The following is a 17496-nucleotide window of genomic DNA, read 5'->3' as shown; positions in this document are numbered from 1 at the left end:
AAAACATATTAGTTAAAAAAGTTTGGTCATAAGTAATTGGTCCAAGTAAATCAGTATTAAAATCTCCCATCACAATAACATGACTGTAGTGAGCCAAAAAACCCAGAAGATTCATGTTCAAACTCAGCCATGTAGCCCAGGTGAGGAGCTCTGTAACAAACAGCAATTAAAATGTGTGTTCCATTAACACAGACGTCCAGAAACATGTATTCTGGCCGTCCATCTCTGGATGTATCGGATGATAGCAGGACAGAGACAAGGAAGTGTGACCTGACGTACACAGCTACCCCGCCACCACCTTTGTGCAGGCGATCATTTCTGTACAGGTTAAAACCTGGAAGCTCGACACTTCTGTCACTTAAGTGAGGTTTCAGCCAGGTTTCTGAAATTAGAATAATGTCAACAGGAGATGGTTGAAACATGGAACGAAATTCATCAATGTGGCCATAAAGAGATTGTGCATTGACATGAGCTGCCTTTAAGAAGTTTGAGAAAGGAGTGAGAGATTGGCAGAGAAGATCTGGGAGGGCTGACGGAAGCACGCGCTGGCTCGGGCGGGCAGCACCGTCAGACGCCAGCACCACAACACGCCGCGAGGCCCCGCGGGCCGCGGACCGACAGACCGTGGCTGCGTCACTGCAGACAACCCTTTCATGCAACACACACACATTTCCAACTTCACTTCACCGTGTAGTTTTAATTTACAAAACTTAAAAGTAACATTATTCGAAAAAAGGGCTATATATGACCACATAGTAACATACAGTAATACAACATAGATCCATCAGCTCAAAATAAATACAATTCTAATCAACTAAAATAAACAAAACCATATCAATAATGCTAAAATAGTAGTATAAATAAATACACCACAGTTGACTTTCCACTTACTTAAAAAAAAAAAGAAACTCACAATATAAAAAAATCAATAACTAACCATTAGATATAAGTACCTAATATTATTTACAATTTACCACAAACTTGTATATATATTATGACTATGTATTGATTGTTATGTGAGATTTAATAGAAAATATTATAGTTTTGTATAAAAAATTATTGTTCTGAATGTTTTAAAGAATAATATTGTGTAACGAAATAAAAGTTCATATTTATGAAATAAATATATTATATAAATACAATATTTTATTATTCTAGTAAAACAGAAAATAGTAAATGGTGGAAATCTATTGCAAAAAAAAATATTATTTTACTGTAAAACTTGGATAGAATAGCCTAATATAAATAACAATTATTATACGATTTTATGAAGTACGTGTTTAGATAAACGGAATACTTAGACTATTTCATTAGTAGAAGTACTATTTAATAACAAAATAAAAATTTATATTAATAAAATAATATTGGAACTAAACATTAATATAGACTGATTATTAATTGTAGCATTTACAGAAATTATTTGTATTATTAAACGAAATAGTTATATTATGATATTCCTTTTTAAAGTTTATTTGGAATAAATAAAATGTGTATATGTAAAATTAAATTATACTCATATTCTTAAAAAAAAAAAAAAAAGGTAATATTTTATATAATAATTTTATGAACCAAAAGTAATAAAAGGAACAAAGAAATGAAAACTAAAATAACTTGATAGATACAACAAACGATTTACTTGGTGCCTGTTGAGTTCGATGCGAGGTCCGCCAGCCGAGTACCAACACCTTTCCTGCCGCCCCGGATCAACCCACAGAACACAGACCATCCAGCGTCCAAGTGTTCCTCGGCCCGTGCTGAGCTACTGCCGCCCGGAACACCTCCATCCTGCGTGCGGTCAGATCTTCGCGGATGGTAACTCCTGAGCCCTTTAACTTCTTCTTCGAAGCATACAACTTGCTGGCGCTGCCGGTAGGTGGTAAACCTCACAATAATAGGGCGAGGCAGCTGCTTCCCTTCACTGTTTTGCCCTGGACTGTTGACCGATGCGATGACTCCGGTGAATCGCCGCATCGGACAACTCACTCCCAGCTTCTCCCGACACAACTCGACTACCAGCTTGTCCGTGTCTTCGCCCTTGGTCTCCTGTATTGCCAAAGATTCTCAGGTTATCCCGCCTTTGATATTGTTCAAGATCGTTCCGTCTTGTCCAGCACTCGATCCTCCAGCTCGCCTACTCTTGCTGTCAACGGTGACCCAACTCGTCATGCAGCCTCTTCAACTCTTCTTGGAAGGTAGCTAACGCAGCTCGTACCGCTACCTCCACAATGTCCTTTATTTTGTCTCCGAGGCGCTGAACAAGCTCAGTGATTACACCCGCGCTCGACAGATAAGAATTGACGCAACTCTCCACAGATACCGAATCGAGACCTCCCGTGTTTTTTTATCAGAGCTTTGCCATTGTTGTGGATCCGGTCGAAGTTATCGCTGATGACGCTGATAATGAGCGCTGGAAGGTAGGTTTACTCTTATCAGTTGTAGATAAGGGAACGGGTTTTGCCCTTCGCTCCCGACCTCAGATGCGGTGGCGACCGAAACATAAAATCTTTTTTATAAAATAATAAAACTCTTCGGCCAGTTTTACCCGCAACTATTACACTAAAACGAAGTGGAAGAAATGCTTTAAAAACTTATATAACTTTAAATAAATACTGTGACGAAAAAGTACGTGAAATTAGACATAAAAGTAAGAGCCGATGAAACACGTGTTCACATGCAAAGAGTCATCCCCTCTCTCTGTATTGTATATATTGATACAATACAAAATGTGAGAAAAAGTCCTGCCACTTGGAAAGTAGTTGCCACTGGGAGGGTTAATGAAATTAGTCGTATATCATGCATCATGTCAGCGTTCATGATTAACACATTCACTGCTAAGCATTTGAGTATTAGCGAAACCCCGGTGCTAATTTTTTTAATTTGTTTAATTAGAAGATATAACTTGCAGAAGTGACATAAAAGCATAAAAGATTATTTTTGACCTATATTTACATTTTTTTTGACATCATTATACTGCGGGACCGATGGGTCCCGTCAGCATGGACCAATGCCCATTGAACCTGAAAATGACATTTATTACAAGAACTATTGTATTATTTAGGGGTGTACACGTAACCTTCTGACTGTTGATGGTAGTAAAGACAAGAAATTAGGCATTATGTTCCCAAGACTCCTAAAAAAATTATATAAAATGTTGCGGGACCGATGGGTCCCGTTGTCCTGGCTACAGGTCTTCGTTGATTTATACATGAGTGCACACTCTAAAACAAGATAATTTTCACTGAAAGGCACTAATAGTATATCATTTTATTATTTACAACCATCCCCTCCCTTCTTTGTAGTTTTTAACACGTCTTATTTACAATATGTACATCATACCAAACACTTTTTGTTATTGTGCATCTTATTGTCATGGCACTTGTTATATCATCACGAATCATTGGTAATGTATTATACAAACTACTTTGGGGTCTCTAGATGTCCCAGCCATTGTTTATTTCGCTAACAAGAATCACGAAATAATAGCAAACACAGCACTAGATGAAAACAACTATAGTTAGCTGAACCGAGAAACTATGCACACTAGAACAAAGAACGAAACCGGCCCAACACGCTCACGCTATCAGAAAGGGCCTCTTTGCAGTGCTGCCTAAACAGTGCCGAGAGCAAAACAACAATGCCCAGCGGGACCGATAGGTCCCACGCGCACCCGTGAATGGTGCCGAGACGCTCGGGCGGGACCGAACGGTCCTGCTTAGCACTGAATGTGTTAAGAGGATCAGAGTTTAAGAAAAATTATACGCAATTCTTATTTCAGGTACTGCACTTTTAATTCAAATTTATACAGATGGTTTTAACCAAAGTGGATGAATTATTTAAACAAATTATTTCCAATGTAAAATTGGAGTTTGCTATTTTTCTCTGAGAAACAATAAATATAGACCTAGATATAACTTTGTAATGAGATCGGATTCAAAACAGTACAGCTTTCTAAATTGTATAGATATAGATATTGTTACTGAAAATAAAAAACTAAAATCAACATCAATAATACTTACATTATAACAGTTGTCATCTATATGTAAAAATGATACATGATACAGTAAAGCACATGTTCTTGTTTCCCAATCCGTATTCCATGTTCGCTATATCATATTATTTCCATGAACCAGTCAAGGAATTATATCAGTATATACCTAAGCAGTATCGTACACCTCATCAGTGAGATATAGATACAATGTCTCCTTGACGATTTTCTGTCATAAGAATTGCATTTAGTGTTTCGTGTATTGCTTTGTTAATTCCACTTGATATAATCACAAATTAACTCCACTTGCTTGTTTCATCAAATTGTAGTCATGGAGAGAATGGTTTGTTGAATCATGCTAATGCCCATTCCCTCCGTTTCTGTTCCTTCAGTTACTGTAAATATGCCTTCGCACAATGTATAAAGAAACCAAATTCAATAGCTTACATCAATTCACAGTTTTGTTCATTAAGTAAAATCCAGAATAAATTAATTGTTGATAACACATTGTTGCCACAATGTTGATATAACAGTTTTGTTACTATCAAAGCTTACCGAATGCTTTCACTCTATTAATGTAACAAATTGAAAATAGTAGTTAAATTCATAAATGTGATCATGCTATCATAAAACAATGTTTTCACTGAACAGTTATCAGGCTCTTTAAATTAATATTTAGCAACTTTAGAGACCTAGATGGATTTTTAACTACTTTTAAAGACCAGTGGGGCATAGCCCGAGGGATTTTTGAAATAAGAATAGGCCTATATTTATCCCAGGTGCACTAAGAATATCCATTATTGTTGTTACGTTTCAATCTGTTTTGTTTTTAAGGTTTTTATTGCACAATATTGTATTGAGTCTGTGTAATGGGAATTTAAAATTACCTTCGTACAGCTTCAAGTTGATCTTTGGTGTAGTCATTGTCAGTGGTTTCTTCCTTCTTTGGAGCTGTGGACAAACAAGAGGTTTCTTAAACATTATTTACAACTGGTTTATTCTTTCCCCCTGTAAAAGTCAAAATCACAACATATTGAGTATAATACGTAACAGAGGTAGTACAGAGTAATAATATAAGCTGTTATAAAGTTGACCAGGACTTAGCTCATACTGGTACTTTTCTACAACACAATCGGGCACATAAAATAAAAGTTTGACTGTGATCAAACTATAAACCGATAATTTAAAGCATATAATAAAAAATAACATATGTAAATAGACAGCATCCGATTTAGTATATACTTATACTTACTTACTTGTACTTGATGTCATGTCCAGTTGGCCTAGTAACGGCGTTGGACGAGTCATTAGTGCCCTAGGAAAGGGTCACGGGGGGGGGGGGGTGTGTGTGTTAACTTTCTGTTAAAAACTCTGACAATGAGTAATAACTTTTTTTTATTAAAAAATCTTTGAGTTCACTCTTGAATTTGTTTACAGGAATTATGTTTCTAATGGAAAGTGGTAGTTTTTGATAAATTTTAAGACCTGAGTAGAGTGGTTTTGTTTCAAACATTTTTAGGTTATGCTGCTCAGAATACAAATGTTTGTTTCTAGTATTGTACCTATGGGTGTTATTAACAAATTCAAGATGGTTGAACTTAATGTAGTTTGTCATTTCATAAATGTAAAGACTAGGTATAGTACAGATTTCCAGCCTTTGAAAGTGTTGCTTGCAATGGGCTTGAGGGGGCAGTCTCAGCATTGCTCTGATTGCCTTTTTTTGAATAATGAAAATTTTGCTCAAGGCTGACTCCTTTGCTCCCCACAGGGCGATTGAGTAGGAGATGTGCGATTCGACCAAGCAGTGGTAGACATTTTTCAGGAGTTTCAGATTTTTGAAAGCACTGAGGCTTCGAATGACAAAAATTCCTTTTGAGAGCTTGCTTTCTAATGCCACCAAACTGCTCAGTCCAACACAAACCCTCGTCCAACATCACCCCCAACAGTTTTGCTGTTGAGGTCGTTTCCAACTCAACATCACCAATGCAAATGACAGGGGCTCCTGAAAGCTCAGTTTTGGATTTTCTTTGCTGGGTCTGAATGACCATGCATTTTGTTTTTTCTGGGTTAAGTTTGAGAAAATTTTGTGAAAAGAATTGGGCAAGATTGTTGATTTTGGTGAAAGAGTCAATTTCGAGAGCCTCCCTACTTCTTTGTTTGGTGATAAGAGTGGTATCGTCTGCAAAAATGAAAAGATTTTTTTCAGGACCGACATATGCGATGTCGTTTATATAAATCAAAAAAAGCAATATGATTTATCTATGTCTGTGAAATCTTTCATTGGTAGTAGTACTATATTCATGATATTGTATGTAACAACTGTAATCACTATGATGCAATATCCTTATTGTTTAAAACCAAATGACTTGGGTACATTTTCTTCCCAAAATGGAATTTCTAATCTAAAACCAATTAACTTTCGTAATATAGCAAAAATTTTGTGTTTGTTGTTTTGTTTGTTACTTTTAGACAATATAATCTCAAAATGTTGATTAAATAATAAGAAATGTTACAGCAGATTACGAATGAAACATTTCTGTTATAATACTTTATTCGATAATAAATTTTATTCCTTTTGGTTTACAATGTCTCATTGATTACTTACACCAATTTTTTATAATAATTACAATTCACAAATATATATTACAAATTGATTTAATTTAATTGACTTCTTCAGCGTCCTAAATATTATCTACCCTAATACCTTTACAATTTTAATTAAAAATAAATTTAAATTAAATATCCTATTATTAATTTACTCAAATAATTCAATGAACAAAATTCTAATTAGTCTTTTACTATTTCATTACACTTGTACATACCATTACACCTTTTAGGAGATGTACGAGTACATACTTATATGTACTTATAACATAATTATAATATACTTATGTACCAATAATAATTCAATTCAATTTGATTAATATTTGTATATTCAAAATTATATCCCTTGATTAATTATTAATGTTTCCTGCAACTTCCTGAACATCATCACCTTTCTTGATTTCCAGCAACAGAAGCAAAGAAATATCTATATTAACTATTTTCCTGGGTATTATTCCAATAAATGTTCTAATAACAAATTATTAGAGCAAATTATTCACAATTTTCACCAAACAACTATATTTGTCACAGCAGTTTCAATTTTCCTTTTACAACTTCAGGACATACATGTGTCAAGAAGACATCTGTTCGAATGGAAAGACTTTTGCAATAATAAGTTTTCCATTCTGATCTTAAAAATGTTCAACCTGAACTAGGAAATATTCATAAACACTTAGTTTGAGAATTTTTCCAAATTTAAACTTATTCAATATAAAAACCTTAACCCTATTTAGAAACTACAAATTATTGAATATATTTTATTATTACTGTAAAAATATAACTATAATAACAACAGCTGAAAAACTCCATCCCATGAAAACTTATTACTATTGTAAAATGTTAAACAATAAATTACTTTTTACCTCACATTTACTGCATTCTCCAATTTCAAATTATATATTTTTCATTTTCTTAACACCTCGTAAACTTAAGGCAATAAAATAATTCTTTTAATTCATTATTACCATAATGAACTAGGTTTTTAATTGATCAAATAATTATAGTAAATAAATGTAACCCTACATGCCACTTCATTCAAACTTTTTAAGTTTATTAGTTTCCATTAACCTCAGAGAGGCTCATGGATGGCTAGTATCTAATTATGTGATTTGTTTTTTTTCATATCTATTCCTTTCAACTTTTAAGTTATACTTAAAATTAATATTTGTTTTATTACTTTCTCATTAATTTTAATTGTACTCTCAGAAAATAAAAGATATTACTTTTCAATAGAGACTGTTGAGGGTCGTCTGAGGAATGAGACGAAACAAAAGCTGTAGAGAGCATTTACGATCTAGTGGGGTCCTAAACCTTGGCCTGCAATCTCACTTTTTCATTCAACAACGTTTGTTTTTCAAAATAAAAACCTTTTCCCACATTTAAATCATGATCATAACACAAGTCACAGAAATGACCTACTCTCAGACTCCACCTTTTCAAAAACTTAATTTTTTATTTTGGCCCTAAACTTCACAATTTGGCTCCAAATGTAATCAAAATTCACATCAATGCAAACCGTTTCAAAAGGTATTTAAAAGCTTACTTAATCAGGAAGGCTTTCTACAATCTCCACAAGACTCTTGTGACACCCATGTCTTGATAAGACCGATAGTTTTGTATAATATTTTTTATAGGAATAATTTAAAATTTGTTCTGTTTCATTTGTATGGTTATTTTTCATACTGATGTTTTGACTCGCACAGAAAACCTTCGAGCTCTAGTGTGTGAATAAATTATTCTTATTCTTCTTATTGATAAAAAAAGAACTATATTAAAAAATGTTAAAGCTATTGTGTTTCTTGTACTTGTGTATTACATTATTCATGACCTATTATTGTTGCTGCACCCAGGAGACTACAGAAAATTGCTAAAGACCGTCTGTTACTAAAGCACTTTACAGAGCAGATCTTTTTTCCTATCTATATTATGTATTCCACCTTTGGCCAAATATAAAAAGTAACAACCTCCAGTTTGTTAGCCTTCGGCTTGGGGTTTATACAGTCTAAAAAGTTTAAAAATAACAAAAATATATATTTTGTTCATTGATTATCTAATATTAAAGTATTAATATTACGAATAGATATACATAAACAAATCTTATAAATAAAAATGAATGTCGAAATGTGTTGGTAAGCGCTAAACTCGATAACGGGTGGACGGATTCGGTTAATTCTTTTTGTAAAAATGTTCATTGAAATCCGAGGAAGGTTTTTTTGAAGAAAAAGTTAAGAAAATATATATGGAATATTTTGGAATTCAGGAAAAATTTGTAGTTTTTACAATTCATAATCCAAATTAAACTGGCACTAAACAGCTGTTCACACCTTCAGTTTTATGTCGACAAATTGGCTGAAACATTCTGTTTATATTTAAATTTGATAAAATATTAAGTAAATTGTGCTTGATCAGTAGTGTAATGCAGATAGTAAATAAAAAGTTAATATCAAAATTTGTACTCCAGATTGCGCCAGTGACGAATTTAAATAATCTAACGCATAATGAAAATTATATAAACACTGCTATGTAACCAACCTTAATGAACAAAATTATGAATGTTTTTCACATAAGTTACTTTAAACTGGTGGGATTCATTGTGTTTATGGCATCTTAACAGTGGCTTTTGGAAGAACAGAGAAATGAACACTAAAATGCCTTAAAGACTCATTCTTTCCCTGGATACAGTCTAAAAAACAAGTGTAACGCAAAAGTTTAATAACGATTATTTTGGAATGTTGCATAACCTTAATAAGGATTTGCAACATACCGAAAGTACTTTTACTGAAAAAACTTATACCGAAAGTTCATAGGAAGTAGGTATTACTTCCCCTTGGCCGTAATAGGTCCTACGTATGTGTATATTTTTCTTCTTCAGGGCAACAAAACAAAACAACTATGTCCGTGGAAATATTTTAAACTGAAAATAGATTACAGAAAGCCGATAGTAGACGATTTTGACCAAAGTAGATTTCCGAAAACTGCATAATTGAACGTATCTAAAATTTGATCGAGGAATATTGCAAGCTGAAATGTGACATAGTAAGTGAATTCAAACGATCTGAAGTAGGCACTCTTTTTAAACCGAAGTAGGCTTCCCGGTCCAACGTAAAGTATATATTTTTTTCTTCGTCAGGACAAGGCAAACAACTCTATTATGGTATGGAAGTATCTTTAGACCTTAAATATGTGATAAAGGCTAGAAATAGATGCTTTTTGACCGAAGTAGGTTTCCAAGACCTGTGTATTTGTATTTTATTGATCAGAATAATAATGCAGGCTCAGCTGTGACATTACAAATATAATTAATTAATTTGGACCAGAAATTGTCTTCCACATGCAAAACATGATACATTAATTAATTAAACTCTGATAATATTTACCATGAACTTAAATAATATCTACTTGATGTATGCCTACTTATGTTTTTTAAAATTTTCATAGAAATCCATCATTTTTACATGATACTCTTTACCCCGGTGCTACGTAATATTAGGACCTCGGTTCTAAAGATTGCATGCGAAGACAAACGGGTAGCAGGTAGTCTATATATATATATATATATATAGAAACTATTTCACCAATCATTATGAAAATTTGTATGTATATGTATGCCCATTGATGTAAACTCACCACCAGGAGGCGCTCAAAATATATAAGTTATCAAAGCGCCTGCACATTGTAATGTACAATTACGAGGTAGTTGTGTATAATAAAACCACACACTATGTGAAGGCGCTAAATTTTTATGGATATTTGTCTTTCAAATGAATTTCTGTTTGGCCTTATAGCTTGAATGTTAGGCCACTTTATTATTAAGTACATGTACGTGTACAATGGCTATAAACACACACGTTTGGGCAGATTTTCTTGATAGTGTCAACAAGGTAAAACTCTACATCGGCGTTGACAATATAATTCACTTGAACCAGAAGTGCTCATACACGAGCAAAAACTTACAAAAAGCGTGCGAAGCCGCGGGGAACAGCTAGTGTATTATAATTTACACAATGAGTAATTATAATACTACAACCTACTACAACCTGACAACCTACATGAACACTCTTAGCCTCAATTCACAAATCTTACTGGAACACTGCTTACTGCGTGATCTAAGGGCCAAACCTAAAAACTACCATTGGCGGAACATATCGCATCTCTGGTGAATTCTATTGTCTGGTCCAAGTTACTACTCCCAGTGAAACATCTGAGTCTGGATTGTCTTTGTTCAATAGCATTAGCGCTTATTAGCTTTGCATTACAGAAGCCCGTTTCACACTCCAGGTATAGCATGCTCTTAAAACTACAAATTTATAAGGTTCTCACCTTGATTACAATTTTACTTCTAAATCAACCAAACTATCCTCAGTTATACTGATACAAAAACGTAATCTAACTAACGTAATGTATATTAGATAGGCTAAAACATCAAAACTTCAACTAAATTCAAAATAATCATGAGCGATTAACCCATCCCACCATAGCTACGTCATGTGATACTATATTACTGCATTTTGTATGCCCTTCTTTCTCAAATTTGTGATAATCACTGGCCTTTCTGGATATATATTCAGAAAAAGTTCTTGCAGTATCTATATTCAGAATTTATTAAGCAGTCGTCTTAATTTTTTTTTTTTTTTACTTTTATCAAAAAATCTAGGAGACTATGAAATTTTAAACATAGAGATTTTTTATCTTCCTGATGTTATGGATATAAAGTCTGGGCTCTTCCAGTTTTCAATGCACTAATATTGATACCAAATATAAGGGTATACAAGGATTATACTTTCGTTAAATTTCCAATATAATCATGTTACTATCCTATTTTAATTAGAGTTATATTAGGATTGTCCTAATATTGTTCAAAACATGATAATAGTCTGGGTTGTAAATTCATCATCAAACAAATTTTAGAACTAAAACTCTATCTTGTTAATTAACCATGTTTTCAGAATTCTTTGTTGTGAGATTAAGAAATTATGATTTAATGTTGTCGCTCAGTTCTCCCTTACCTGCAAACCGCTTTCTTGGCACAGACTCTTCTGTTTGGGGTGATGAAGGTCTTCGTGTTGCATTGTTAAACTGTTGTAATCTTTCCAACAAATCTAAAAAAAATCAATTAAATATTATCGTATGAATATATTTGTGAATAGTTACAACAAAGTTACATTATTTTTACAAGGCAGGTATGTACACACAACATGACATTGAGGTTCAGGACCAAAACATAACGCTGAAAGGTGCCTTTTCTCCTCCCCATCCAATCGCCTTCCTGCTCTCATTGTTTCAGATTTCTGTGGTATCACGAAAATTGATTTCTTGTTGACACCACTTTTGCTGGTGCAGGTTTGACACGTTGTTTGTGCTCTTCACTTCTGTGCAGTTGCCATGTCTGGTTCTCCAGTAAAACCAACAAGCCAGTGTGTGAGTGTGTGTTGCAGTGTATGGTTCAAGCTGTTGGTGTACCTCTCAGGTGCAACACAAACTTCTGAGTGGTACTCCATTGCCGCACTTTTTAGTCTTTAAGTGTATGTCTATGTATTACGTTTCTTACACCTGACGGAGAGAGAAACTAATGATTTCAATCCTCAAATACGTGGCGTTATCCATTTTATAACATAACAAAGGCAATTGTTCGAAATTCTACAATTTTTTTCAAAGCATCCATTATCAATAACAAACTTTAAACAAAGTAGGTAGGTATATTATTATTATATAATATTGGAATGGTTTCATGACAGAATGTTATGTTTCAAAAGAATTTTTCTACATAACAACTTAAGAAGTTCTAGTAACGATAAGTTTTTAACTGCCACAACTATATCTCATAATAAATCAATCAACAACGATCAGGAAGATTGGCCTTTAGAAAGATTAATACATATTAATAAGCACATATGTACATCTTTCCAGGCCTACGACAGTACACTCAACAATAAATTGTTGACACTTAAATTCAAATGGTTGTCTCATTGTGTGACCCCATCGGCAGGATTTTTCTAATCAAAGCTGGTACAAAATCACAGATTTTTAGCCAAAACTCACTATCTTAGCTATTTGTGTCAGATCTTCATATTTTTTCTTTAAAATACTTATAATGAAACTCACAATAAATCTATAATAATACTTTGGTTATATCGTTATTTTTGTAGACTTAAAATTTCATATTATCATCAAACTACATGGAGACAATGTGACATTCGAAAACCTTAGTATGTAACACCTCACACCAAAGTTATTTGCAGACAGCGTTTTCTCAGATAGTTAGGAAAGCCAAAGTATTACAGTGAAAGGAATGGCTTTTGTAGTATAAGGACTTTTTATTAGTTGAAAATGGATTCTATTTTTTTTTTATTTCTTACTTTAGGTTTGCTAACAACTTTTGGTCACACTAACTGTAGTTTTTTTGACCAAAAATTTATTTTATTCCTGGTTGTAGCTTCTTATTATTTACAGCGGAAAAATCTCAATAGGGATGAATTATTATCAAAAGGGATCAGTTATGTTTTAGGACGGTAAGAACCCTTCAATAAGATTTGGTTCTACTTGTACAATACAGTTAGGCTGAGGGTCAATAAGATTAGTATCAATATGTCTATAGAATAATTCGACTGTTCCGGATTAGGTTCTTCACTGTCAAGAAAGTGAGACTGGTTGTAAATCATAATAACAATAAATGCACTATTTCCAGATTGGTGTTCCAATGATGCTAGTATAATGGTCAGCACTGAACATGAACTTGATTATTAGTAGACAAATCAAACTGATATCCTCCCAAAACTAATTATCATTACAGTAATACTGTCATTTCCTTCACTTTCAATGTCCAATAACAATCTTTCAAGTTATGGTTGTTGCCTACCATAAACATCATCCAAACTTATTGAATACCATAAACAAATATTAATATAATATTATATAAAAACACGTAGTTATAACTCAAATATGTTATATTCCAAAGTTACCTCTGTACACTGATAGATGTTTTTGGGTAAATATTGACATAAGGAACTACTCTCTGATTTAAATCATTCTTTTTTAATGTATTTTAAGGATAATTTTACACAACAAGTGTTCATAATAATCATACCCTACAAAAATTATAAAACATTAACAACAAGAATAATAAATATATTAGTTTTAATCAAATAAATGTAACAGTAACATTAAAAATAACGAAACAACTTTAGCCTATACAAATATATCAGAAAAAGTCAAATTACAATTCTGAAGTTTTTCATTAGATATATTTCAAATGTCATAAACTGTAAATTACTGTTATACATAGTTGTAACTAAAATTCACTTTTCTTGACCTTCTGTTTGCTGAAAAGCTTGCGTATATAGTCTTTCAATGGATTTTATGAATAGTTTTAAGAAACAAGAGTTTTTTGTTATCCGCTAAAATTTATTTTAAACTATTTTAAAACTGTATCTGGGAAGAACAATCATCCAAATTCAGGATGTTTCATGTGTCTTTCAATGTTTATACCTTTTAAAATACGATTCTTAATGCATTAGCTGATCGAGTATGTTTAGATTTACAAAATTCTTCCTCACTGTTGGTGACAGGTAAAAAACATCCTTCTAGATTGTAAGCTATCAAGTAACTTATCAAAATTCAATTAAAATAATTAGTGTTAAATGTATTAACACATGTAATCCCATGGTTTTATCAACAGTAATTAAATAACAATGCCATAAGAAAAAGTAAGTTTAAATTCCTGTTGTTTACAGGGATAAACATTCCTCACAGCTTTAAGGAAATACAAAAATTGATTCTTGGCTCAATAACTAAATACTTCCATTCTTTAAAGATATACTATACCCCTAAGTAGTATGCTAAATTAGATGTTATCCCTGTTTTCAATGACTTAGAGTTTTTATATTTTCTTAACTCTAACTTAGCGTATGTTTTCATCTTAGACTCTACCTTAATATTCTTCTTACATATATCATATTATACAACTTTAGGAACTAAATCTTGCTTTTGAAGAGTAAATATGGGTTATGAGTCCAACTTCGAACTTATATTATTGACTTTTATAGTGGAAAGTGCTTAAGAAGTGTTAGCCTAAGGATAGCAATAAAAAAGAAGTGAGGAGACCTAAAAATAAAAATGCCCACATGAGGGAGAAAATCCCTAATATAGAGAATTCCTTAATCTGGTAGGATCCTTCAGGTAGGAAATCTTAGTCCTAGAATTCTGAAATTGTAACCAAAAGATTATTAAAACATATGAGAATAACAATTGAAATTGTTATTCGGTTCATGAAGCTAACTGAAACTTATCTAACTATGCTTATCATGACTATCAGAAATCCTACCACCTTACCCGAAAGCAAATCATCCGTAACTGAGAGCCCACTGCCTTACCCGAGGGTTTACCACCCTAAAGCCAAACTATACTATCATTTAAAATAGACTACATAAAACGTAATTTGGTTTAAAATTTTGGTTTGAGTAGTTTTACATAATTATGAATATTGAGGATTCGATACTCATATATATTGATAATTCGATAATCATGAATATCAATGATTCCATTGTCGTGGTGGCTGCTTGTTAAACTGCAACTGCTAACGGCTTACCGTCTGCACTATAATAATCGGCCACCACCACAATCTAATCGAATGATTATCGAATTATATCCAATCATCGATATTCATGACTATCCAACCATCAAAAAGCACTGAAAGCAAAATTTCAAATCACATAACATAATAGATATTTCAAAGAACAATTTAGTTTTTTGGTTTTAAATCTTGCAAACTAATATATCAAAATTAATATAAATTATAAATTAAAATATAATAAATAATTAATATAATTACAAACAAAATAATAACATTTATTTACCTTCAACTATTTTCAAGGATAAATGTAACTCCTTGTGAAACAAAGAACTAATGTATGTCATTGTTCTTGCCGCCATTAGTCAATAACCAAACACATGATTTCACTTTGAACGATAATGTTGAAGTGAATTAAGTTTTAGGTTTTTAAAATTATATTATATAGAGAATCTATATTTTTATATGTAATAGAAATGTATTTATTTCAAATTGTATAAAATAACTAAATTGTATTTAAACTAATCTTGAGTCATGTAGAACTTACGATTATTTCACAGGGTAATCAATACTTTATGTATATCGAATAACAGAACCATCAATCGATATCAACATATATATAAAATACTAAATTAAAGTCACAAGATTCAAATTAATAGAAATAATATAAACAATTACATAATGACATAAATAATTAAAAGAAACCATAACCATTAATCAAACAAAACATTAAGACAGGGGCATGAAAAATATTATTTCAATAATAAAGGAAACGTAACAAACATAACAAACAACTTGAAACCAAGAAAGGCAGTAAATTATCTTTTAGTGTTATTTTGAATAGTTTTCTAAATATCTAGCCTAACTATGTTTTTTTAAGAAGTTACTTATCAAACAAATTGTGGGTACAGTTGGTGCAGATAATTTTGGTTTTTTTTTCCAATCAATTAATTTTGGTTGAATATAACGATGGGTGAATAATTAAATATCGTTTGATATTTCAATATAAAAAACCGGATCTACTTATCATACCCTACCCTTAAAAAATACATTTTGGCCAAGATCTGCATATTCATTGCCATTGTTCTCTTGTTGTCACTAACCTACCCACTACATAAACGAAATAACAGCTGACAATTGTCAATAGCCTACTCAGTATGTAATTAAATAAAAAAACTGTCATCATGTAATTATGAATATTTATAGGTCAATGTTCTATTCAATATTATTGATAGGTATATTTAAAATCGATAAGCATGACTCAATTGTGGTGGTGGCTACTTATTATACTGCAGACAGCTTTACAACACTACCCAAGAGGGATTTTCCATTTAGGGAGTATTTTTTTCATTTTTAAGGTCTTTGCTCACTTTTGTTTAATTAACATTGCTATTGTAGTCCCTTATCAACAACTTTCCATTTTAGAAATAACAAAAAAATACCAAAAGCATGACTAGTACAAAATTAGCCCTAGATATATAACTAACAATATCTAAGTGGATATTCTCTTACTGTTATGTAATAGTATTAATTTTCATGTCTGCTAACAAATTAAATTTGTATTATTAAAGAAAATTAGAGAGCTGACTTCTACTAAGTTTGAAGATTTTATTACACATTACCTACCCTACTTAAAATTTAGGTCATAATAGTAAAAATTAAGATACCTTTAGCTTTCTGTGTTGAATATAGTCTTTCAGCTTTTTGAAGAAACTTTTCAGCTTTGTCTCGGTTGCCTTCTAAAATGAACTTTTCAGCTATTTCAATGCACCTTTCTGCTTCATCTTTGTTTACCTCCATAATAAGTAATCTCTTGAGTCAAATAATTAACTATAGGAATATGTGAATGACATAGATGGTTCAGCACTTAATGTTTCACTAACTTCAGAAAATTTTGATTAAACTCAAATAAGGGTCAAATGCCAACAAACAGCAACAAGAATGACAGCAGTATTTAACATTAGTTAATTAAGCTGTGTGAATGGTTACAGCAAAGTTGCCAGTTGGTCTGATGAAAGACAGACGACATCAATTGTAAGAATCATGTGGTTTCGCTTTCAGCTGTTTCCTTAGATTCTCGTTTTCTTTCAATGATACATTTTTTGTGACCTCCAAATGTTAAATTGATATCAAGGTGGATTTCATTGACACTATATTAAAGCTATTACAAATCTTAAACAGAACAAATACTTTAATGTTGATTTTCATGATTTCATCTCAAATGTGAATGACATTAAATCCAATGCTCTACAGGATAACATATTCAGCTCTTTATTATACACGTTGTGAGCAGCTAATATACCAACCAACTGAAATGATGATACTGGACGTGTTGTCCAAG

At 32.2% G+C, this 17496-nt stretch overlaps 1 protein-coding gene across 1 annotated transcript in view; it reads right to left on the bottom strand.

The window, feature by feature from the left end:
* LOC124355013 (dnaJ homolog subfamily B member 14) overlaps positions 1–17192 on the bottom strand; it is a 33996-nt gene extending 16804 nt beyond the window's left edge. The window contains exons 1-3 of the mRNA XM_046805885.1: positions 16823–17192; positions 11596–11688; positions 4873–4936 (exon numbers count right to left, since the gene is read on the bottom strand). Of these exons, the coding sequence (XP_046661841.1) occupies positions 4873–4936; positions 11596–11688; positions 16823–16955 (290 nt within the window). The 5' untranslated portion in view covers positions 16956–17192. The remainder of the gene's footprint in view (positions 1–4872; positions 4937–11595; positions 11689–16822) is intronic.
* Between the last annotated feature and the right edge of the window lie 304 nt (positions 17193–17496).

The sequence above is a fragment of the Homalodisca vitripennis genome, chromosome 2 (genome assembly GCF_021130785.1).
Source record: "Homalodisca vitripennis isolate AUS2020 chromosome 2, UT_GWSS_2.1, whole genome shotgun sequence".
NCBI lineage: Eukaryota > Metazoa > Arthropoda > Insecta > Hemiptera > Cicadellidae > Homalodisca > Homalodisca vitripennis.
The sequence above is the reverse complement of the archived record's forward strand: the minus strand, read 5'-3'. Positions and strand labels throughout refer to the sequence as shown.